At 48.0% G+C, this 25294-nt stretch overlaps 1 protein-coding gene and 1 non-coding gene across 4 annotated transcripts; both read left to right on the plus strand.

Moving 5' to 3' along the window:
• Positions 1 to 49: 49 nt before the first annotated feature.
• Positions 50 to 25294, plus strand: skd (mediator complex subunit skuld). Of its 3 annotated transcripts, none has more exons than XM_064687858.1 (13): positions 50 to 178; positions 2993 to 3663; positions 6659 to 6974; positions 13151 to 13244; positions 13303 to 13386; positions 13630 to 14078; positions 14163 to 14730; positions 16899 to 17124; positions 17198 to 17808; positions 17879 to 22805; positions 23661 to 23775; positions 23841 to 23959; positions 24039 to 25294. In XM_064687858.1, the coding sequence occupies exons 2-13, from the start codon at positions 3595 to 3597 to the stop codon at positions 24420 to 24422; spliced, it is 7962 nt and encodes a 2653-aa protein (XP_064543928.1). In that variant the 5' UTR covers positions 50 to 178; positions 2993 to 3594; the 3' UTR covers positions 24423 to 25294. The 3 variants fall into 3 exon arrangements, with proteins under 3 accessions (XP_064543928.1, XP_064543918.1, XP_064543936.1); XM_064687848.1 differs by having other exon boundaries at positions 68 to 279; XM_064687866.1 differs by having other exon boundaries at positions 69 to 279; positions 23844 to 23959.
• On the plus strand, positions 13417 to 13571 carry LOC135432481 (small Cajal body-specific RNA PsiU6-40). Its single transcript, XR_010436911.1, has one exon. It is a non-coding gene; the product is annotated as a small Cajal body-specific RNA PsiU6-40 (non-coding RNA).

A 25294-nucleotide genomic window follows, 5' to 3' on the forward strand; every position in this document is an offset into this window, starting at 1 on the left:
GTACTAGTCGATGGCAAACAGCTGAATACCAACCAAATGCAACGCTTAACCGTGGCGCTTGCCAACACTCCGTCGCGACGTTCGGACGTAGAAACGCAAAGAAAACGGCAGTTTGCTGGAAAAATTTTGCTCCGTGAATTTTAATTAAATTTAAAATTGCTGCAAAACCGCCAAGTGTGTACGTACAAGAGACGCAGACGAAGTAACGCGCCGGTTAGTCGTAAGAAGTGCATGTTTCATCAGAATGTGAATAGAAAGTTGGCACAGCATACAAGAAATGTAAATGATAAAAAGCCAAAGAAATGCGAAAAATATGTACATACATACATACGTACGTCCGCATACATATGCACGTATGTGTGTCGTGCGAGAAAGAGGCAGAGCCATGAGTGAAGCACATTAAAATTAATATACATAAATAAAAGTGGGGCCGTTTAACAATCCAGCATAATTACATACATTATATTATATACATAACTGCATTTAAATATTTCCGCAATAGCATTAATAATTGGAATGCTTGCCGCTGAGAAGGGGATCATTTTGTGTGTGCGTGTGTGTGTGTGTGATGAGTGCCGTGCAGTGCGTATGTGTGAGTGCGCATATATTTATATATGTATGCAAACGAAAGGAACAGAGGAAAGCCGCGACTTTCTGTGTAAAAAATAAAATAGTAACATACAAAATGAAAAAAATCGAGAACTTTAAACGGCCACTTGGCAGAATTTAACATATGTATATATATTTATATAAAAAAAAAGATATGTGTACCACACATTTGAAAGAAAACCTACGAAAGTGGTTGCTCGCGTCACTGCTAAATGTAAATGTGTGAGTGAGTGAGTGTATGTATATCCACACATAGGTGCGTTTGCCATGGTTGTGCGAGTGTGTGTGTGTGTGTGTGTGTGTGCGTGTGAATGCGAGAGGAATGCTGTCTATGTATCACGTTTCGCACTCTATATGCATATAGATGTATATGTGTGTGCATAGTGTTGTATAGTGCATAAAACATGAAGCACACAGATTTGAATTCTGATTCTTTGAAATTTTTGTCTGATTTTAATCCATTGCGGCAGATCATTGACACCCGCCGCAACTCCTCCCACTACAAACGGAAAAAACCGTAGGCATGGTTCATTCGCCAAAACGACCAACTGGCCATTTTGTCTGCGCCACAGTCGAGCAAATCGATCTGGTTATTCTCCGGTTTTGAAAAAGTTGCATCCCTAAGCAGGCAGCATTCAAGTAGAGGGCGATGCACAAAAGAGACAGCAAGACAGAGAGAGAGAGAGAGTGAGCGGCCGTTTAATAAACATGTACACACATACTCTAGAAAACAAACTTGTTTGGACGCGCGGTTCTCTCACGCTCTCGCAATCTCTCTGCCTGACGCTCACTTGCAAAATGAGTAAAACGCCGCTATTCGTTCAGAGAGAGAACTCACAAATCTGCTTTTGAGTGGGCTGCTGCTGTTGCTCGCTACTCGCTGCTGCTCGTAGTTGTTGCTCTCTTCTGGCAACTACTCAACCCAAAAGCAAAGCTAGACGAGCGAAATTTCCATTGTGTGTGGCGATGTCGCGTCGTCGTTGTCGTTGTCGTTGCCAGCCAGAAGCAGCAGCAGCAGCAGAAACGGTCTCGCAGTCGGTTTAAAATTTTCTGACTCGTCATTTGGTGTTGTGCGAAAAGCGAGAAAAACGCAAAATATATATTTATATATATGTAGGCACACATATTATTGAGTAATAAATTAAAAAGAATATATACTTAACGCGGCACAGAAGGCAGTGCAAGGTGCAACTTCTCGATACAAATTGATTAACAATAATTCAATCGAATCTCCCGTCGCTGTCAACACTCTGTGTACGTGTGTGCGTGTGCATGTGTGTTTGTGAGCTCCTTTTTAAGCACAAGCTCATTACAATTTACTATTACTCATCTGCCTGCTGCTGCTTCCTACCTCTGTTGCGAAGAGAGTGCGCGAGACGGGCAGAAAGAGTCGCAACACGCAAACCGCAAATAACTTACAACTTGTATTGTGAAAAATCGAAATACCAAAAATGTATACAGAAAAATGTATTTTAAAATGCATTTTTTTGCAAACGTCGCAACAGCAAGGCACCGTTATAAGCGACCAGCTGCAACAGACGGTTAAAAAACGACGCATTTAAAAAATATACATATATAAAAAAAAGAATACGTATTTACTTTGTATAAACTGTAGCTAAAAAACTACCTATATTAGTTTTTTCTTTTTTTTTTTTTGTCTACATCAACGATTAACGAAAACTCGACGACTTTCATCGTCGTGCGTCGGTGTTTATATGTATGCATGCATGTGTGTGACTCGTTCGCTCTTTCGCTGACACACAACACACGCACGAACACATAGAAGTAGCCCAGTCGTTGTCGTTCTCGTCACGTCGAATGCGCGCCTTGAAAAAGTCAATTTTTATTGTGTGTCTGTGTGTGTGTGTGTGCCTCGACCAAAACGCTCGCACTCCCGTCATGCGGCGCTCAGTGTCGAATGAATGGACAGTGGTTCAGCTCCATGAAGTGAGAGAGCGTCAGAGAGTGGAGCATAGATGAACGTGTGTGCTGCTGCGGCCGTCCACCCTTGTAATTGCCGCACATTTACGTGCCTGTGTGTGTGAGAGAGCGCAGCAGAGGCAGCAACAAATAAGTAGCAGTAGACCTCATAAAAAACAATAAGACAAAAACGTTAAAAATACAAAATTGTTTTTCATTGTCGTATGCGAGTGTGTATGTGTGTGTGTGTGTGTCTGTTGTGAGTGCAATTCGCAGGCCAAGTCTCTCTCACGCTCGTTCGCTCGCGCTCTGCTATAAACTTGACGGCGATGATGTTGCTGATTTCGAAATTGATTTAACTGAACGTGTTTTTCGGTTCGGAAACGCGCGCACTAAACGATATATGCAACAACAACAACAACAATATAAATAGCAATAATCTTCATGTCTCTCTCTCTTTCAGTGCAGTAAATAATAACACGCACACACACAACAGCAAAACAACGAAAAATGAAAAAGTGCCGCAGAATGCGTATTTGTGTGTGTGCTGAGTGCATTCAAAATAGATAGAAAATACATAAAATATTAAAAGAATTAAAATTAATAAAAAATACGTGTTATAATTAATTGCAAATGTGCGTTTTTGTTCTGCGATTAAACGCCAAAAATTTCAAGTAGCTGCAAACTGCAACAGCTGCAAAATCAACAGCAAAAATAAAAGTGCACTCAAAATAATAATTACAACAACAACAACAAAGAGCAACGCAATTTGTGTCTCTGTGTACGTGCCTGTGTCCGTGTGTATGTGTATGTGTATGTCTCTCTCTCACTGTATCTATTGTCATATAAGAAGAATCAATACAACAACAACAACATCAACAACAAGAGCAGCAAAAAATCCAATCAAAGCAAATGTGCAACAACATACAAAATACTTAACATATATATAAATATACATATATATGTGTGCATATATATTTTATAAAATTTCCCACACAATATCCCATACATACATCTTGAGAAAATGAGGTGCTGCTGTTGTGCAAATATAATAAGCCAAGAACTATGACGCATCAAAATCACCAGACAAACGGCGCAAGTTTGGAGGACTGCCATACAAACTTTTATGCCTTGGTAAGTGCTATACGCCCCCCTCCCCTCCCTCCCTTCCTCCCTACCCTATTACACTCTCTTTCCATTTTGCCATTTCCGTTCTTTGCCAATTGCTTAGATCTAGGTCAGTGACAATGCAGCACAGGGTGCTTCAGGTTGTTTGCCCGCCCGCCCACACGCCGATCGACAGCTGTTTATCGATAGACACACGGCCAGTGTGGCCATTGATTAAGTCTCTCACTCGTTTGCGTGCTCTCTCACTCTCACAGGCGCGCTATATAACGTTATTTTCACGCACAAAAGCGGAACTATGCATAGATACAAAACAAGTCAAAGAAAAGAAAAGCAAAGGCAGCAACAATAAAAATGTATTATGTGTGTGTGTAGGTTTGTGTATGAGTATGCGTGCGAGTATGTGTATACATGTATGCGACAACTGTGGCCGGCCATAACAGGTTCTTCTGCGGCGTCTAGTTGGCCGCCGGCTCGCGCCGTTTCTTTTTTTTTCACATAAAAGCGGCGCTGCCAGTGGCATATTTCTTTAATGAATTTCGCTCAGAGACAAGACAACGGTAACAGTAAAAGACACGAGTTAAACGCTTAAGAAAAGCTCAAATTGTCGCTTGAGCGCGTCGTCGACGTCGACGCCAGCGTAGACAAGTCAACGTGCTGCACACGCCCGCCGTCGGCCCATAACGTTGTAAAAAGCAGAAGAAGCAGCAGCGCTGGCAGAGGCAGCGACAGCGACAGAGGCCGACGCGCCAACGAACGCTATGCGAAATAACGAAACAATAACAAACGCGCAAAACTTTCTCTGAGCGAGTAAAGTCCAACGAGAGCGGCAAAGAGAGAGAGAGAGAGAGAATTTGCTTTGGCAGCGGACCCAATTAGAGAGATAAAATAAAAGCAAAAGAAGTCAGCTTGAACTTGGGAGGCACGCGCGCGTGAACAAACACTAGCAAAGCGTGTCAGAAGAATGATAACAAGCACATGCAGAGAGCGTACATGTGTGTGTGTGTGTGCGTGTGTGAGAGAAAGGCGCACCAAGATATTGTGTGGCCCACAGGCTAGGAACGAGCGCAAGGCAGCGTAGCCGCCAGCGCATGCAGAGTGTCGATTGAGCATGAAAATTGCAAAGATACACATGTGTATGCGTGTGTGTGTGTGTGTTTGCGAGAGTGTGCAACGAGACGACGCTGACGTCGGCAGATAAAAGACAGCGACCTGAACGTAATTTGTTGTTGCTGCTGTTGACAATGTTGAAAAACGTCCAGATGCTAAATTATTTTGATTAGACAGTAGTAAGGGAAAAGATATGAATGCGATTTCACAGCCAAAAGTAACTGCCAATACATGCATATGTATGTAAATAACTTACACACACACACGCGCACAACAACAAAGTAGCGAAGTAGCGAGTAGCATAAAAACGAGAGCGAAAAATGAAAACACAAATCGCGATGCCCAAAACGAAATACGAAAATCAAGGGAAGAATGTGGAACGCAACGAACTGTTGTTGTGTTGCTTTTGCTTTTGCTGTAGTTGTTGCTGTTGATGATGTTGGGGGCGACGCTCGTCGTCGTTGTCGGCAGCCATTCGTGGTTTGGGGAATACCTTTTGCTTGCTTGCGCTGTTGTTGTTGTTATTGTTGCCGCGGCTGCTCTGTCTGCGCGCGCGTTTGTGTGCGTGCGTGTGTGTGTGTGAGGTGCAGTTATTTGGCCATTTTTTGTTATTGTCTGTGTGTTTGTGCGCAGTTTTTTGAATTTGTATTCTGCTTGAGGCTCTTTTGTGCTGTGTTGTCTTTGGCCATTGATTTGTGCTTGCCACAGCAACAACAACAGCAGCAAAAACAACAACAACTAGTACGACAACTTGTTCCAAAGCTACAACTCGCAACGGAAGCCGCCAATGACGAGCCAAAGACACGACCCTAGCCAGTTTTTTCTTCAGTCTTTTTTTCTCTCTCTCATTTTTCATTTGTTGTTGTTGTTGCTTAGGTTTTCTTTTATTCACCGTCGTCTTCTGCTTTGGGCTCTTCTCATGTTTTGAGCTTCGCGTTAAGCCTTTCGTTTTTGTTATTTCTGTTTCTGTTTCTGTTACAAGTGCAGCATCGGTGACTGTGTGGAATGTGCGTGTGTGTGTGTGTGTGTGTGTGCCGCATTTTGCAACACTGCCATACACAGTTGTTTTCATTTGTATGGCGAGCTTTTTGCTGGAAATCGTTGCGTAGGGTCTGTAAACAAAATGTGGGAGTTGGTTTAGTTAAATGCAAATGCTTAAATACAGTAAATATTCAATAGAGTGAACGTTAATACTAAGCAGAAGAAGACACCTCCTAAGTCATAGCATATACCGTTGCGAGGGAATCGAGATTTCTGGAAGAAACCAATCTAGCCCTAAAAAGTGGGATTTATGTTTCCATTTTTAATGTCCATGTCAGATGCCGCTAACTAAACTTAACGATCCGGAGAAGTTACAGTTATATGTCTTGACTTTTTCCATGTCACTTTTACACGTTAACCAACACTGCGTGCGCGGGCAATGGCCAAAATCAGCTGTTTTTTACTGTAAACGGGTGGCCAGAAATTTACCTAACCGTGACTCAGAAGCCTTTTACTTTTAGTAAAATAATATTAATCAATATTTTTACGCAATAAAGCAAATAAAGCAGCTGTCAAAATGTAAACAAAGATACAAACAGCTGCTTGTCTGTTTTCTTATCGCTTCAGCATTTAACTTAATTCGGTTAGTCAAGTGAAGTTAATTTGAACAAAAGTTAGTTGAAGGAACAGTTAATTCTATCGAATAGCTATTGTGGCTTGGCAATATGCAAACACTTGGCCAACCTATCGATTGTGCAATGGCATGAATATACTATATGTATTTCGTAATATATCTCTGGTCGCGCTCTTATCGGGCTCGATATTATTATAATGAAGCAATAAATGATAACAACAAGTCAACTAACACTCTCCTCCCTCTCTCTCTCTCTCTCTCTCTACCTACCTTCAACAGACTGATTTGTGTGGAATTAAATGGCGCAAGTTCGTTAATGGCGAACGGCCGAATGCGTCAAGCGATCCACTCGCCGATCCGATCTTGCGCTCCTATTCACGATGCATGCAGGCGGATATGCTGTGCGTTTGGCGGCGCGTTCAATCCACCAAGCAGGACAACACCGATCCGAATGCCTTAAACTTTGAGATTACCACATCGACCACTGTCCACCCGCCTCTATCGCTGGCCGCCGCCAAGGAGCTCTGGATCTTCTGGTATGGCGAGGAGCCGGATCTCAGTGAGCTCGTCGATGCGGAGCTCCTCAAAATAGCTGGTAAGTTCAAAGAAAACCAATAATTATAGTTATAAGAAGATTTGCTTAGAAATCACATTTCAAATCCGATTCTCACCTATTTTCCATACGCTGGGGTGGATTCTTGTAAATCTTCAAAACACATCTTTTTATGTAGATATAATTGTTCTTCCGCGACTGCAAGTTTACCAAAGCAATTTTATAAATTCAAAAAAAGTTGACCTCTTTTGTAAAGCTTGACCTTTCCTTGACGAGATTTTTCATACAAAAAATCAATAAACATTCGATTTCAACCAATTTCGAAAGGAATTTACCAACACTCCACTTTAGTGTTCAGTTGACCGAATATTTGTCACGTGTTTGGGTGAAAATAGGCGTGTTTCCAATGAATTTATGTAGAGATTTTTAAATGATAAACCAATAAACTTTCGATTTCAACCAATTGTTCACACTTTCGAATGGAATTTACCAACACCCCATTTTAGTGTTCAATAACATCACAAAAGGCAACTACTAAAAAATATTTATGTGCCCAGCTCTAACAGTTTTAACTGTGCATTTATCATCAGTCAGTAGAAACAGTACACATAGATATATACATGTGTGTGTGTGTGTGTGTGTGTGTGTGTGTACAGTAGATGCATAAGTAATGCAAAATGTTGAGAACGTCCGTTACATTATGAGCTTTTTATAAATTTAATAAAACTTCAAGGCCGCAGCGCGTGCAGCGCAGCAAAAAATTTGTTGTACCCATGAGACAAACCAAAACAATACACACAGACAACACACACACACACTCAAAAAGCGCGCTCGCTCGCGTTTATCAAATAAATGTACGTGTGTAGGTGTGTGTGTGTGTGCTTTGTAGCTGTTGTTTCTCCAACACATCATTCACATGGCGCGCTCATCGTCTGTCAGCAGCAACAGCAGCAGCAGCAGCAGAACGACGTCGATTTCTGCCTTCCCCCCTCCCCCTTCATGCCGCCCACAGCGCTGTGGTCAGCCCACGCTTGAAACGTCACCTGTGTCATTTGCAATGTTTTTGTTTCGTTTCGGCTCTCTTTATGGTGGGCGCACTCACGCTCTTTCAAGCGCTCTCCCTCTCGCTCTCTCTCTCCCTCTCTCTTGGTATTTACCTCGGCCGCCTTGGCGATTCTGCAGCTGCTTTTAAGGGGTTGTTTCTTCGCACTCGCAAACGTTGACGGCCTCGAACTGTTCCCACTGCTACTGCTGGCTGCCCCCACTGCTGCCGCTGCCGCTGCTGCTGCTGCTGTTTGGCTCTTATCAGTAGTTTTTGCGGTGTGGCTAATATATTTTTTATTTAATTTTGCCTTTTGCTTCGCACACATGCCCGCTATCTGGTACCACAAATTATCAGGCTATCTCTTTAAATTTTTTGGTGTCTCCCTCTAGTGGCAAATTCCACTGCTAAAGCATACGTCAACGTTAAATGTAATCGTAAGCGTAATCGTAATCGTAACGTAGTTAGCCCACCCCGTTTGATTGCTCGACGTCATATTGCGGCCATTCGACTTTTACAGTTAGCTGCTGCTGCCGACGATGACGCCGGCGTTAGAGTTGAATGCGCTGCCGCTGCTGTTGCTGCTGTGGTGAAATTGTTGACGACCCCGACGTCAACGGCGCGCTGTTTTTTTTTTCTTTTCTTTAATGACAAGGACATTGACTAATTGCATTGACATTACATTGTCTCGATGTGCGCGTTTGTGTGTGTGTGTGTGTGTGTGTGTGTGCGAATTCTCTTTTCTTTTTATAGCCTTTTACTTTGCCGCAAACAACAAACAAAAAGCTGTGCGCTTTCTTTGCAGCTGTGTGCGAATGTGAATGTAGTATAATGTTTGAGTGTGTATATATGTGTGTATGTGCGTGTGAATGAAACCAGAGAGACGAGACACAGACGCGCCGCGCCGTGCCGTCCGTCGTAAGTGCCTGCTGCTGCTGCTGCTGCCCAGTGAAAAGTGGCAACGCAGCAGCAACAGAGCCAAAGTAATGATATTGCTATATTTGCTGCTGTTGTTGTTGTTGTACAACTTGCCACAGCTTTTGTTGCTTTTGGGCCGCAAAAAACAGACGTCACTACATTGTACACACACACACACACATAGACACACACACACACCGCCAGCGGCTCATTATTGAGTGCGTCTCTTTTCAACACTTGCCGAGAGTGCTTTTCGCTTTCCAATTTTGTTTATAACGGTTGCCTAGAACAATATGAGCCCGAAATTAACAATCCCTTGATATTCAGCCTGTATATGCGAGAAACATGATTAGATATTATCGAATAACTTGTCGCTACTTGTTGTCATTGCTGTTGCTGTCCGTGTTGTTCATTTTACCATAAACAGCTGTCACTTTGTTGCTGCTTTGACATTCTACGTGTGCGTGTGTGTGTGTGTGCGTGTGCGTGTGTGTTTATCTCTCCCTCTAGCTCGTTCGCTCTATTTGTGTGAGCGCGCTCCACAATTGGGGCTAATAATTATGAGCTCACAGCGCTAATGCATGTGTATGGGTGTATGTGTGTGTGAGTGTGTGTGTGATTGTGCGCTCTTTTCGTTTGTTCTCTTTTGTGCGCGTTTTTGAAACTGGTTTTTAAGCTTAATTACAATGCGCTTTGTTGTTGCAAAATTTTGCATTCGCTCCGTTTTGCCGCTGCTTTACGTGCTGCTGCTGCTGTCGCCGTTGTTGTTGTTGTTGTTATTGTGCTTATTAACCAATTTTCAATGTGTGCTCAGCACAGCGCCCGTTCCGTCGCTGAGCCATAGATTATTGACCTTGATTAAATAAATAAATACAACAGCAAATGTTGTATTTGATTTTCCATTTCACCACCTACCGTTTGTTGCACGTTGCACACGCAAAGTTTTCAAATTACACACTTTATTGTTGTGAAATTGTGGCGTACGCTTGTAAAATTATATCAAGGCATTGTAATTACCCACACACACGCACACACACAAACACACACATGCATTCGCACGTTTGTCATTGTTGGCCCGTTTGCACGTCATTTTTATTCGCCTCTTTTGCTGTGGTAGCAAATTTTTAACCTAAAATAGCGTTTCAAGCACAAACAACAACAGCGAAAGGCTCTCTCACCTTGTGTGTGTGTGTGCGTGTGTGTGGGAGAGCGCCCGAGCGAACGAGTGCATGCTTTAAAAAACTAGCGGCACTTTTGCCCAAACAACAGTCACTCGCTCGCTTACTCATTCACTCATTTACTCACTCACTCACTTATGAGCGGGCAGCAACAGCGAATGTTTGCGCATATTTAGTACACAGATACAGGCACTCTGTTACGGACTCTCACCCACTCTTTCGCTCTCTCCCTCTCTCTCTGTCTATCTCTCTGCTGCGCTCTTCATTTCTATCTTTGTCGCGCTGCGTGAGTCGCTGTCGGCAGCAACATGTGCACAAACCACACGTGCTACAAAAAAACACAGATACATAGTAGGTATGTCTGTCGTCTGTCTGTCTGTCTGTCCGTCTGTATTGATGTATGTGTATGTGTGTGTGTATTTGGAATTTGCATTGAGCAGCCGTCGTCATATTCCTGTTATGGCCGGGAATGAGATTCGGCGCCGCCTGCAGACGAAGTCCAAGTCCGGCTAAAGAGCGGCGCGTCGGCAATTTCTGTTTTGTATTGTATTTTGTTGTAGATTTTTGTAGGCTTGGGATTTTTTAATTTTTGTTTGTTGCGTTCCTTTTCTGCTTCGTAGCGACTCGACTCTTTTGTTTGAAGCTCTGAAGCTGCAGCAGTTTTGTTGCTACCCTTTTGCGTTCTTTCCCTCTCTCTCTCTCTCTGTCGCGCTCTCTCTTTCTCTATGTGTCCGTGCTGGTGCGGGCTTTTGACATTTGCTGTGGGTTTCGGCTATGGCCCCCGACTGGGCGGCGGCAAAACTAACAGTCACACACACACACATGCACATGCCTTAAACACATATTCACACACACACACACATAATCGTACATTGCCCTCTGGTAAAAATTTACGCTGATCTCATTGAAAGAAGGTACACACACACACACACACACACTTACAAACAATGAAATACACAAGCAGGCTTGTAACAGCAGCAGCAGCAGCAACAACAACAACAACAAAAACCCACCAACAGCATAAATATCCAAAGCCCAGCCTACGCCACTGCCTCTGCTGCTGCCACTGCCACTGCCGCTGCCTCTGCCTCTGTGCGCTGCATTGTTTTGCTGCCAACGTCGGCGGTACTCGCTGCTTTTATACGTTTTTCACTCACTCTCACGCTCACTCGCCGGCCTGCTCGCAGCACTCTTTGCTTTTGAGTGCGAGAGTGAGTGGCCCGCCGCGCTGCTGCTCTTCTCTTTTGCTTGTGTTTTGTTATTTATAATGTTGTTTACCTTTACGTAATTATCTTTGCAACATTTGTTGGTGTTGCCTTGTCTGCGCCTCTGGCTGGCCTCTTTCTTTTGCTTATTATTTTTTCCTCTTGCGTGTGTGTGTGTGTGTGTGTGTTTTTCCCCATGCAGAGGGTGAACCGGCGCTGCTGCTGCGCCCTGTAATTGTCGATGACGTCGCAGTCGCCGTCGCTGTCGCCAACGCTGCTGCGTGTGTAGGTGTCTGGCGTCGCTTGTGCAAATACGTGTGTGTGTGTGAGATGCTTGGAATTTTCCAAAAAATTACTCGACTCTTCCCCCCTCGCTCTGCTCGTTCGTTGCCGCATAGTAAATAGGCGATTTGTTGTTTTGTTTTAAAGTGGCATTTTGTTTGCGCTTCCGCTTTTGATTTGCCTGCCTTTTGGCCTGCTGCTGCTGGGGACCGTTTTTTTCTTCTTCTTCATGTTTTCATGGTTTCTTTTCCTTCTCTTGCATTTACATATTCTCCTATTCGTCTTCGCTGCTTGCACTAGCTGTGAATAACACTTATGTGTCTACGCTCACTCTCGCCCTCTCTTAATCCAGCCTCCCTCTTTGCCGCGCTCTCTCTCTCTCTCTCTCTCTCTCTCTCTCTCTCTCTCTCTCTCTCTCTCTCTGTCGCGTTTGTCATTGGGCTGCGTGCGTCGCAAAACAATAACAAATTAAGTGGCCTTTTTGAAAAATTCTCGAAGCGCGCGTCGCTTAAATTTTGCTGCCTAAATTTGCAGCGCGTCGTTGAATGTTTTGCGTTCTTCTTGCTGCTGTTGTTCTGTTGTTGTTGTTGTTGTTATTGCTCATTGTTTATGTGTTGTCACCTAAAACACACACACAAACACACATGTGTGTATATGTGCATATGTGAGAAGCACGCGTCCGTTTCTTGCTACTCAGTTATTTTCCGCCTTTTGAATGCGTTCCACTCATAATCTGTAAATGGAACGTTTTCAAATGTAAATAAACAAAACTGGAACGTTTCCAATTAACTTTTTTATGAGAAACTGATTTCAAGGAAGTAGCAGCGAGTGCTTCAAGCTGTGTTTACAATGGAATCGAATGGAATAGGCTTTCCAGTGTTGAGCAGCACACTGAGTGAGATAGTGTTGAATAGCGTTTGAATACTAAGCTTTTGAACTTTAAGCGCAATTAACTGTGTAAAGTAAATGAAATTAAGTCTAAATACTTATTTTTAGCTTCATTTTCGAAGCTAAAATAGGGTTTAAATAAATTGAAATGGGTATTTGAAAGCTTTTATATTAAAAGGTTGTCAACTTTTTCAACTTGTCTTCTTGATATTTAATTTTAAGTCTTTAAGTAAAACTAATTGTGAATTTAATTGAAAGGGCTGTAGAAGCTTTAATGTGCTGACGTTTGATTAGAATGAGGTAATTCCTTGTATATATTGGATTTTAATGCAAACATGGCGAAGAGTCATATTTATATACTCAATATACAGTGAAGAACAGTGTTGCACAGTGGAACAAAGTCGCGCTTTAAACGATAATGACTTTATTACGCGCATGGAATTAAAGTTCGATTCTTCTAGAATTATTTATTATAATAGTATAATATCAATCATATCTACATGTTTATACTCAATGTACAGTAAATAACAGTGTTGCACAGTGCAAAAGTCAAGCAAAGTTGAAAGGAAATTGATTTTCTTACGCGAATGCAATTAAAGTTCGATTCTTCTAGAATTATTTATTATAATATATTTGTTTTGTATTCTATTTAATCAAACTTACCTGATTCATCTAACGGTCTTTCATCTTTCTGTTCATTTCCAGCCAATCAATCGCTCTGGAACGGCACTTGGAAGGGCGAGCTGACCTACGAGTGCCGTTCGCTGCTCTTCAAGGCGCTGCACAATCTCATGGAGAGGTAAACGAATCACCTGACAATTTGAATCCCTCGCTAATCCTATCCTTGCCTCTTGCAGATTTGTGCTGACCAAGGACATTGTACGCTTCGGCAAATGGTTTGTGCAGCCGTGCACTTCCAGCGATCGTCTGTTCGGGCGCAGGTGAGTCCCAAAGGGATTTGTTTTTAGAGCAGGGGATGCACTTGCTCCACAAATGGCGCCCAATTGCTGAGAGTCGATTCCGTTGGGCGTCCTGGCGTGCATCCCAGATTAAATACTTGCAGACTGGAACTCTGTGCGGCCGCATTGCAGCCTGTGCGGTCGCATCGTTCTTCCAGGCACATTTCCAATCTATTTCTTGAGAGGATTGGCTACAAAATGTTAACTGTTTTCTCTCTCTTTCAGCTCGCAGCACTTGTCCTTCTCGTTCACGTTCTTTGTGCATGGCGACACGGTCTGCGCCTCGATAGATCTGCGCGAGCATCCCGCCGTGCGACCTTTGACCAAGGAGCACCTGGCGGAGGCGGCGGCTGCCTTTGCCGCAGCCAGTGGTCAGACGTCGGGCACGGCACGTGGCCAGCAGCCGGATTCAAATGGCAGCACAACCTCCTTGCCGGCCGGTTCACCATTGCTGGACGAGAAGCCGGCGGCGGCGGCGGCGGCAGCGACGCCAACGCCAACGCAGGCGCGCAAAGTGATGCTGGCGCCGTTTGGAATTGCGGCAATACTCACCGGCAACAGCTACAAGGCCAGCGATCCCATGGCCGAAAAGATACTCGAGGATTGGGCCTCGTTTTTTCCGCTGTGCAATAAGGACAACACGGATGTGCCACCCGTCGTTGAGGTGGTATCGGGTGAGTGCTCCCCCTCCCCCTCCTCCTCCTCCTATATATATATATATATTTATTTATTCGTTTTGTTGTGTCTTGCTTGTGCAGGTGGTCATAAGATGTATCATCCCACGAATTATGTACTAGTCACGGATCTGGACGACATGGAGCACATGGAGTTTGCCGAGCTGCACAAGGCTAACGATCAGGCAGCGGCAGCAGCAGCAGCAGCACCTGTCGCAGCAGCAGCAGCGATGCCAGCAGCGACGCAAGCAGCAGCAGCGGCGGCAGCGGCAGCGGCAGCGAAGGACTCAAGGAAAGCGACAACGCAAGCGATCAGCGCCTTGGAGCGTCTAACGTTTCAGCCCTACTACGATCAGCGGCCCACATCGGGCTTCACCTTCAATACAAATAATACTCATATTCCCGCCACGGCGGCCATCGAAATGCCGGAGCGTGCCTGGCAGGATTGCATCATGAATACGCTGCATGTCGATGCAGCAGCGGCGGCAGCGGCAGCAGCAGCAGCCGCAGCAGCGGCAGAGGAGGAGGAGAATAAGCAAACGGATTCCAAGCAGCACGTGCAGCAGCAAATCCAACAGCAGCAGCAGCAGAAGCGTCAAAAGCTCTGGAACTTTGTGGATCCAATGCAAAAGGCGCCCTGCATATGCACCAAGTAAGTGCCTCTCTCTCTCGCTCTCCCTCTCTCTCCCTCACTCACACTTGTTACGCTCTCTCAACTGCTCCTCCTGCTCCACTTGTATTTCTTAAGCCTCTTGTTCTCTCTCGTTCGCTCTCTCTCTCTCCCTCTGTTGCACCGCACACAGCGAGTTGTGTGCTCTCCATTGTTGTTATTTATTTTCTTTTTTTTTTTTTTTTATCTTTTCTTGGAGTATGTGTGATTTTTGCGATGAATTTGTTAGCCATAGAAAAAGAGAAACCGCTTTAAAGGCATGCCTAGAAAACAGTTTGCAGCAACTCAGCTCTAATATATATATATATATAGATAGTTTTTTTTTTTAACATTTATTAACTGTGTGTGTGTGTTTATCGATAAGCGTTGCATGTGTTATCGATTTAAATACGCTTACAGCAAAGCAAAAGAGAAATGTCTAACTTAAACTCACCACGCGCTCCTGAAAATGTGTTGAAAGTTGAGTTTAAAGTTTAACACGAAAACCCACCAAATTTCAGCGCACAATGCAGCAGCACTGGCAGCAGCAGTAGCAGCAGCGGCGGCGTCGGCAGCGGCAAGCGCCAGCAGAGCGGCAGCAGCGGCGGCATTGGCTCGCCAGCGCTGCGTGCTGCGATCGGCGTCGCCAGCAGCAGCAGCAGCAAATCAACGTTTCAGCTTTACCAACAACAACAACAACAACAGCAGCAGCAGCAGCAGCAGCAGCAGCAGCAGCAGCATCAACGGGCAGCAGCAGCGACGCATCATTCCAGTTCCAGTTCCAGTGTTGGCTACTTTGCCAGCAACTGCATCACCTCCTCTTACTCCTACTACTCCTCCCACACTGCTGTTGGCCTCAAGCGACAAATTGTGCCGTTTCACCAGCGTTTTCTACTCAATACTCAGACCGCGCTTAAACCTAACTACAACTACAACAACAACAACAACACAACTTCCTCTACAACAACAACAACAGACACCAATATACCAAAACAAAGGTTTGTGTCGCTGTTCAGCCGTGTGTGTTTGTGTGTATATATGTATGTGTGTGTGTGTGTGGAGTGTTGCCATATGTTTTAATTTCCTTTGGATTTTTCTATCAATTTTTAATACGCTCTAAATTTCACTCACACACATATGCATATTCCCTTCCTCCCCCCCCCCCCCCCCCACACACACACACACACACGCTCCCTTAAGTTGTTTATATTCTGTTATTTCCATGCGCTCTTTTTATCGCTCTCTTTCTGCCATCAACAACAGCAACAACAACACAACACGCTCTGTTAACTTCTTAACATTATGTTTTTGATTTTGTTGGTTGGTTATTTTAAGTATTTCTTAAACCTATTTCGAAAGTCAAACACACACTTACACACATACACGCACATACCTACTCGTACATATACTAAGCTGCAACGGCGCGCCACATTCGCAGCTCCTTCCCCGCAGCCAACGACAGCAACATATTCACCTCCACCACAATAACAATTATTTTCTATTCTCTAAACTTGCGGTTCATGGTGTAGCAACAACAATAACAACAACAGCAACAGCAAATTAATCTACACACACACACACACACACACACACACACACATTGTTAACAAACTGAGATACAGTTATATTTGCCATTCACGCAGGCGCGCTCAGTCTGCGATTATTTGCTCATTTAATCGTTAATCGGAGCGCGTGCTATCGATTGTAGCTGCCCGTCATAATAACACACACACATACAACTGAACATATACATATATATATATTGCTGTAAATAACCAGTGCATTTGCATAAGTATGTATATATTTTTTTTTTCGGCATCTGCAAAGGTTTTTTTTTCGGTTTGTTTTGGTTTTTGAGTTGGAACTGCTCTCTGCGCTCTCTCGCTCGCTCGCTCGCTCCTGCTCTTGCTCGCTCTCTCTCTCTCTCTCTCTCTCTCTCTCTGTCTCTTGGATGTGGTGTTTATATTTTTGCTTACCATTTTTACTCTCGTTTTCGATTAATCGATTAACTATTTAGAATATTAGCCATAAATAATTCGTAGTTGTTTTTAATATTGTACATAACCGACAAGCATGTCCCGCTTGGCAAGGTAATCGCAACAAACTTGAAACTAATCATAATATTTTCTTTTACACCTCTCTCTCTCACTCTCTTCCCGCTCTCCGCACAGACATCTCAACGTTGGCAACAACAGCAGCACGCCCTGCCAAGCCGGAGGCGGAGGCGCCTCAACATATTCACGCAACTCGCTGGGCGATCCGTCGTCAATGCCAACGGTCGCCGCCGCCGCCGCCGCCTCCTCGTCGGTGGGTTCGCCCGCAACCCCTGCGCCCTCGCCGCATCCGCTCTCCAATTCGGCGCACTCGCAGCCAACCTCGGTGCCGCCCGCTGAGCAAGTGAGTCCAAGTGACGACTGTCCAAATATTTTTTATCAAATATTATATAATGCTAATGTTTCCCCCGCTGCAGCTGCTCAATATGAGTCCACATGCGCCGACATCCGTTTCGAATCTGCAGCAGCCGCCGACGCCGATCGATCATCTGCTGGACAAGAATACGCCGGCGCCAACGCCGACGGATCAGCACGACAACAAGAGTATAACCGCCTCGCCGTATGTCCATCAGACGCCCAGCGTCGAGCCGCCCACCTATGCGGAGCATGGCAACGCCGGAGGAGGCGGGGGGTCTGCCGCGCCTGGCAGTGTGCCACAGCAGCAGCCTGCCACGCCCACGCCGGCAACAACGACAGCTGCGACAGGGGCAGGAGCGGGAGCAGGAGCAGGAGGTGCCACACAATGCGGTACGATTAGCGTAAAGAAGCTGGAGATGCAGATTCAGCAGGCGCCGCAGGTGCTGGCCATCAAGCAGGAGCCCGGCCTGGCTCCACGAATCACCCAACATTCGCAGCAGCAGCAGGGGCAGGGGCAGCAGCAGGTGCCGCTGGCGAGCAGCGCAATGGAAGCGGTGACAACTCTGTTCAATCTGTACAAGCCGCCGCAGCTGACGCTCAAGGATGGGGACAGCGTCTACGACGAGGAATGGCTCAAGGATGTCTACGACTTTAGCTTTCAGGAGACCTGGTGAGTGCTCGATCTCTCAATCTCTCCTCCTGCTTCCAACTAATCCCTCTCTCTCTCTCCTGGTTCGCAGGGACAATCTGCCCGTGAAGCGGCCCAAGCTGAACGAGTCCGCCAAACAGCGGCGACCACGTTACGCCAAGAACCTGTACGAGGGCCATACGCACTTCAAGCCGCTGATGCCCTCGCCCGGCTCCGTCTACGGCCCGCTGCTCTCCATCGAAGGCATAGGAGCTGCCGGCGAAGGCAGCTCCGGCGGCAGCGGCGGGCTGGTGGGCATAGCCGGAGGAGGAGGAGGAGCCTACGGCAGCGCATCGGATGAGGCGGACAATGCGCTCCTCGGTGGAGGAGGCGGAGGCGGCAGCATCGCTGCGACAACAACTGGCAGCAGTTTCTTCCAGGGCCTGGACATTAAAACGGAGCCGGGCCTGCATTCGCCGTGCAAGGAATCCAAATCGACGAGCACCGCGGGCAGCGGCAGCAGCAGCGCTGGCAACAATCTATTCACCGCCGAAGGCCTCAATCCCTCACTCAACGATCTCGAGCAGCTGTTCGAGACGAGCTCCAACGACGAGTGCAGCAGCGTCCAGATCCATACGCCGCCCGACTCCAACAATCCCTCGAATGGCGGCTGCAGCGCCGTCAGCAACACGATCGACGAGCTCAAACGGAGCACGGCGGTGGCCAGCGCCGTCGTTGCCGCCGTCGTGGCCAGTTCCGGTGCGGGCAGCATCCAGGCGGAGGATCTAACCAAAATGTTTCCCACGCCGCCGTCGCACGAGCAACAGCATCCCAACTCGAGTCCCTGCCAAACGGATGTCGTGATGACCGATCTGAGCGTGGACACCAACAACACAAATGTGGGCCTGGGCGTCGGTCTGGGCGTGGGCGTGGTCCTCAAGATGGTGAAGCAGGAGTACAGCGTGGAGCTGGGCAGCCCCGTCGAGGAGCCTATCGACGACTGGAGCTATGTGTACAGGCCGCCGCAGCAGGAGAAATTCGTCGGCTCCTCGCGCTACGCTCCGCTCACCAATCTGCCCAGCCAGACGCAGCCGCCGCTCCAGATGCCCGCCAACTGTTACTACAATCCCACCTGGAGCCACAGCCAGAAGTCACGGGCCGCAACCCTCGCCAAGGCGGCCGCCGCGCAGCAGCAGCAGCAGCAACTCCAGAAGCACCAACAGCTCCAGCAGCGCATCCAGCAGCATCAGCAGCTCCAGCAGCAACACCAACAGCAGCAGCAGCTCCAGCTCCAGCAGCAGCAGCAGCAGCAACATAAGCATCAGCAGCTGCACGAGCTGCTCTCCGCGGGACCGAGGACGCCGATGAATGCAGCGATGCCGTCGCCTTCGACGACGGGGACGGGAACGACGGTGCCGCAGCCGCTGAGCAGCGGCGGCAGCCAGTTGCTACTGAATCAGCTCAACTGTCCGCAGGCGCCGCCCGGCAGCTCCATGCAGCAGCTGATGCAGCGGGCGGCGGCGGGCATGTCGCCCATTCCGTCGCCGGGCGTGGGCGTGGTGCCCTTTCCGCGCAGCAGTCCGATGCATCTGGGCGGAATGCGGCAGACGCCGACGCATCCGCCGCCGCCGTATCCGTACGAGCTGGCGGCGGCCAGTCCGGCGACATCCACATCCTCCTCGCAGTACCTTAACAAGCAGTACAATTCGCAGGAGCCGCCGGGTCATCCGCATACGCCGCAGAGTGTCCATCACGTCATGTTCGGGCCGATGAGTGCGGGCGCAGGAGGAGCGGGCGCAGGAGGAGCGAATGCCGGGATGATGCCCGCTGGCGATGGCTCCAAGCTGGCCATGATGCAATATTCCGGCGGAGCCGGCGGCAGCTCAACCGGTTCCTCTGCTGCCGCAGCAGCAGCTGCCGCCGCGATGAGTCTCCTTCAGGAGTTGCCGGAGGTCAACTCGGTGCTGGTCAATATATTGCTGTACGATACGGCGCTGAATGTGTTCCGGGATCATAATTTCGACAGCAGCAGCGTCTGCGTCTGCAATGCGGATACCCAGAAGATTGGCAACATACGCGGCGCCGACTCGGGTCTCTATGTCCCGTTGCCCGGCAGCAGCTTTAATCCCTTTCCGGCGCAGCGTCATCATCATCCGGTGGCCACGCCCTATAATCCATTTGGAGGCGGAGGCGGAGGCATGCGCATGATAAGTGCCTTTGGCGGTGGGCTGGACTCGTCGCCTGGCTGCGCTGCGCTGTCCGGAGCTGGCTCCGTGCACCATGGCCACGGGCCGAACGGCGGCTCCAGCTCCTCGTCGTGCACTCCGCCCAGCAGCAATCCGCACATAACGGGCTATGTGGACGACGATCCTGTGGAGTGCACGTGCGGCTTTAGCGCCGTCGTCAATCGTCGGCTGTCGCATCGCGCCGGACTCTTCTACGAGGATGAGCTGGAGATTACCGGGATCGTGGACGATCCGGCCAGGCACAAGCAGCCCACGCTCCTGAGTCTTATTCAGAGTTTGTGCCGCAAGGGCAACAGCAGCAACAATAAGCCGGGCAACGAGTCGTCGTCGTCTGGCAAGGAGCTGGAGAAGCTAACGACGACGACCACGACAACGTCCCAGCAGCAGCAGCAGCAGCTGGAGCAGCTGGCGCATGCGATATTCGATCTGCTGCTGGATCAGTGCTCGATTATCCAGACCTCGAGCAGCTCGGTGCACCGCGCGCTGCAATCACATCGCCGTCGCATGTCCCGGCAGCGCCGGCTCTTTGGCCAGAACAACAACGCTTCGCTGGCGTCGATTGCGAACGTGTTGGAGTTTACGGATGCGCACGACGTGGTCAGCCTGGCGCTGGAGCAGGCACGGCTCGCCTTCGAGAGCCAGCGCATGGACATAAATATGCTCGAATTCGGACACAACAATCATCATCAGCATCCGCATAATCCTCACCAGCATCCACACAATCCTCACCAGCATCCACACAATCCTCACCAGCAGCAGCATCCGCATAATCCTCACCAGCAGCAATCGCATCAGCTGACGGCATTCCAGGCGGCGCCCGCCCTGCGCCAGAAGCTCCTCGTGCTGGGCAGCAGTCGCCTCACGGTCCACAAGTGGCCCTATCTGCCCGTCGGTTTCACCCGGAGCAACAAGGAGATCGTCCGCACGATGAACGCCATCCAGCCGATGCTGCAGAGCGCCTTCCATTGCAAGTCGCGCGGCGGCGCCGCCGGCTCCAAGGATGCCAGCTCCTACAATACGGTCAGCGGTCCGCTTACCTGGCGCCAATTCCATCGTCTGGCCGGACGCGCCTCCGGCCAATGCGAGCCACAGCCCATACCCTCAGTTGTTGTCGGTTACGAGAAGGATTGGATTTCGGTCGCGCCGCATTCCATTCACTATTGGGACAAGTTCCTCCTGGAGCCCTATTCGTATGCTCGGGACGTGGTCTACGTGGTCGTGTGTCCGGATAACGAGCATGTCGCGGCGAGCACGCGCACCTATTTCCGTGAGCTGAGCAGCACCTACGAGATGTGCAAGCTGGGCCGGCACACGCCCATCCGTGGCTGGGAGGGTGTCCTGCAGGTGGGCACCGATCGGGAGGCACCGTTGACTCCTCTGGACGACTGGTTGCGCACCCTGGATCATGCGCCCCTGGCCGAGCAGATCCGACGCTATGCCGTGGCCTTTCTCTATCAGCTGGCGCCGTATCTGAGCCGTGTGCCCGGCGACAAGACGCTGCTCAATCCGCCGGATGCCTCCGCCAGTGGCAGTCACTCGACTCACTCGACCAAGGCACCTGGCGCGGCGCCTCCAGCTGCCGAGCATCCGCAGTCGCATGCCGAGCCCGTCATCAAGCTGGAGCCGGGCACGGAGCAGCCGACGCCCGCGACGCAGAGCAGCAACAACAACAGCTCCTCCGGCCAGGATCAGGACAGCAAGGCGGATGTCAAGGCGGGCGGCGATTCGAAGCCCGCTTTGGTGCTGGGTGATCCACTGGGCATGGGCGAAACGCTGGAGGACATCAATCCGTCGGCCATCGTCCTTTACGTGGTGAATCCCTTCACCTTCGCCTCGGACAGCTTTGAGCTGGAACGACTCGCGCTCATCGCGCTGCTGCGCTGCTATGCTGAGCTCCTGAAGGCCGTGCCGGATTCTGTGCGCGCCCAGATGAACATCCAGATCATCTCGCTCGAATCCATCATGGAGCTGGGGCCGTGCGGCAATCGGCGCCGCTTCTCGGACGAGATCAAGTGCCTGGCTCTCAATATATTCTCGCAGTGCCGGCGGCATCTGGTGCACGCGCAGCCCGTCAAGAGCCTGACGGGCTTCGGCACCGCCGCCAACATGGAGGCGTTTCTCAAGACCAAGGACGAACCGAACAGGCGTGCCTACAAGATGTACACCGCGCCCTTTGTCCTGGCGCCGATGCACGAACGGAACGACAAGACGGACTTCTCCCGCGCCGCCGGCAGCATGCACGGCCAGAACGAGACGCGTTATTCCGTAATGTATTGCAATTATTGCCTGAGCGAGGATCAGTCCTGGCTGCTGGCCACCGCGACGGATGAGCGCGGCGAGCTGCTCGAGAAGGTGTGCATCAATATCGATGTGCCGAATCGGGCGCGCAGACGCAAGGCGCCAGCACGTTATGTGGCCCTGCGCAAGCTCATGGACTTCGTCATGGGCCTCATCTCGCAGACGTCGCAGATGTGGCGTCTGGTCATCGGACGGATCGGACGCATCGGCCATAGCGAGCTCAAGTCCTGGAGCTACCTGCTCAGCAAGCAACAGCTCCAGAAGGCCTCCAAACAGTTCAAGGACATGTGCAAACAGTGCACTCTCATGTATCCGCCGACCATTCTGTCCGCCTGTCTGGTCACACTGGAACCGGATGCCAAACTGCGCGTAATGCCCGATCAGTTTACGCCCGATGAGCGCTTCTCGCAGATCTCCATGCAGAATCCGTTGTCGACGCCGCAGGATGTCACCTGTACACACATTCTGGTCTTTCCCACCAGTGCTGTCTGTGCTGTAAGTAGAACAAACGAATTCTTCAATTATCGGTTAATCGATTAATCGGTTAATATGCTTACCGATATACGATTACCGCTGTCTCCCTGTCGATTAATGTACACGCATTCGGGTCTTTCCTGTCTGTGCTGTAGGTAGAAAGAGAACTCTTTAATAATCGGTTAATCGATTATCAATAACCGATAACTAATCGGTTAATAATTGATATGCCTTCCGATATCCGATTAGCATTGTCTCCTTGTCGATTACCGTACACATATTCCGGGCTTTCCCACATGTTCCGTCTGTGCTGTAAGTTTAAAGAAAGAACTCTGTAATTATCGGTTAATTGATATGATTACCGATATACCATTACCAATAATCCTTTGTCGCTTATCGTACACACATTTGGGCCTTTCCTGTCTGTGCTGTAAGTAAAAGGAAAGAACTCTTTAATTATCGGTTAATCGATAACTTATCGGTTAACAATTGATATGCTTACCGGTATTCGATTACCCTTGTCTCCTTGACGATTTCCGTACACACATTTTGCAGTCTGTGCTGTAAGTAGAGAGAGAAAGCTCTGTATTTATCGGTAAATCGATTATCAATTATCGATAAATAATCGGTTAATTGATTTGCTTACCGATATACGATAACCACTATTCCTTTGTGGATTACCGTACCCACATTCTGGTCTTTCCCACGAGTGCAGTCTGTGCTGTAAGTAGAAAGAAAGAACTCGCTAATTATCGGTTAATCGGTTTATCGATTAATTGATTTGCTTACCGATATACGATTACCGTTGTTCCTTTGTCGATTACCTCCTTTAATAATTCCTATTGATTGTTATTTTGACTCGACTTTTTCTTGCAGTCCTTCACACGACAATTCCAGAACGAGCCGCAGGTGGACGACGACTTCATCTTTGGCGAGGAGGAGGGCAACGAGGACTTCAGCGATGCCGATATCGGCGACCTCTTCTGGGACTGTGAGTATCGCATTTAAATTGCATTCGCTTTGATCGTTTGTCTCACGGATTATCCTTTTGCACAGCAGCTCACATGGATCGCGTCTCGAATCACGGCAGCCCGGGACGCATGGAGGACAATCGCAGCTGGCAGAGCGCCGGCGGCAACAATTTCAAATGCACGCCACCGCAGGAGGTCGAGGAGGTGCGTCGTAGCCCATAATAACTCATTTTATCCATTTGGATTGACTTACTCAAGACTTGTTTCTCCTTTTCGATTGCAGGTGGGCTCCCTCAATCAGCAGCCCATTTCGGTGGGTTATATGGTATCGACGGCGCCGACGGGTCGAATGCCCGCCTGGTTCTGGTCCGCCTGTCCGCATCTGGAGGATGTGTGTCCCGTCTTCCTGAAGACCGCATTGCATTTGCATGTGCCCAACATTCAGATAGCCGACGATATACTCAACTCGACCAATGCCCATCAGTCGGCAAATGATCATCCCCTGGACTCGACCTTAACGGCCGATGTCCTGCGCTTTGTCCTCGAGGGCTACAATGCGCTCTCCTGGCTGGCTCTCGATTCCAATACACACGACCGACTCTCCTGTCTGCCCATCAATGTGCAGACCCTCATGGACTTATACTATTTAACGGCGGCGATAGCATAAACGCGCGCGCGCACAACAAGCAATACACAACACTAGAGAATTAACAGTAGCAGTAACAGTGACAGTAACACTAGCAGTAACAGTAGCAGTAACAGAGTAACAGTAACAGTCGATTGCTTCCAATTGCTGTACTTCCATATAATAGCGAAATATCCACAAGTGCTATACCAAAACAAAGAAACTCCAACAACAACAAATAAAACACCAAGCAACCAACAACTGAAGTTAACAGTCCAAAAAAAAGAAGATGAAGTTAAGTAACCAGTAAGAATAACAGCAGCCGTAACAGTAATATTAAAAACATGAACTGTTAACAGAGTGTAACGCACAGTTAGCGTAAACACAGAGCCTTGTAATAACAGCCGCCGCCGCCTTACAGCCTTATCACAGGGTGTTCAAAGTAAGAAGAAGATGATGAAGATGATGAAGAAGAAGAAAGTAAGATGGATTAGCAATGAGCAATGAGCAATGAGAGATGAGCGATGAGCGATGATTGATTCGATAAACCGAACCGATTAAGTCTTGAGAGTAGCAAAAACAGCATTACTATTTATTAATTGAGAATTGTGTATAGTGCAAGAATTGTTTTTTAGGCTGGCGTTCGTTTTAGTGTTTAATATTTATACATATACAAAAAGAAAAAACAACAACAACAAACAAACAAACAAAAAAAAACCAACCACACATAGGGGCATATTTATATATATTATATACATAGATCATATACAATACGCAAGATTTAAAAAACGAAAAATGAAAAACATTTTTAGTCTGTAAGTAAAAAGGAAATTTGTACATATTTACAACCAATTTGCCGTAAGCAGTAAGAACAACAACAAAACCAACAACAACAATAATTATAAACAAAACAA

Source organism: Drosophila montana, unplaced genomic scaffold (genome assembly GCF_035044405.1).
Source record: "Drosophila montana isolate Dmon_TW-CO22-7 unplaced genomic scaffold, ASM3504440v1 contig_1455_1, whole genome shotgun sequence".
In the NCBI taxonomy this organism is placed as follows: domain Eukaryota; kingdom Metazoa; phylum Arthropoda; class Insecta; order Diptera; family Drosophilidae; genus Drosophila; species Drosophila montana.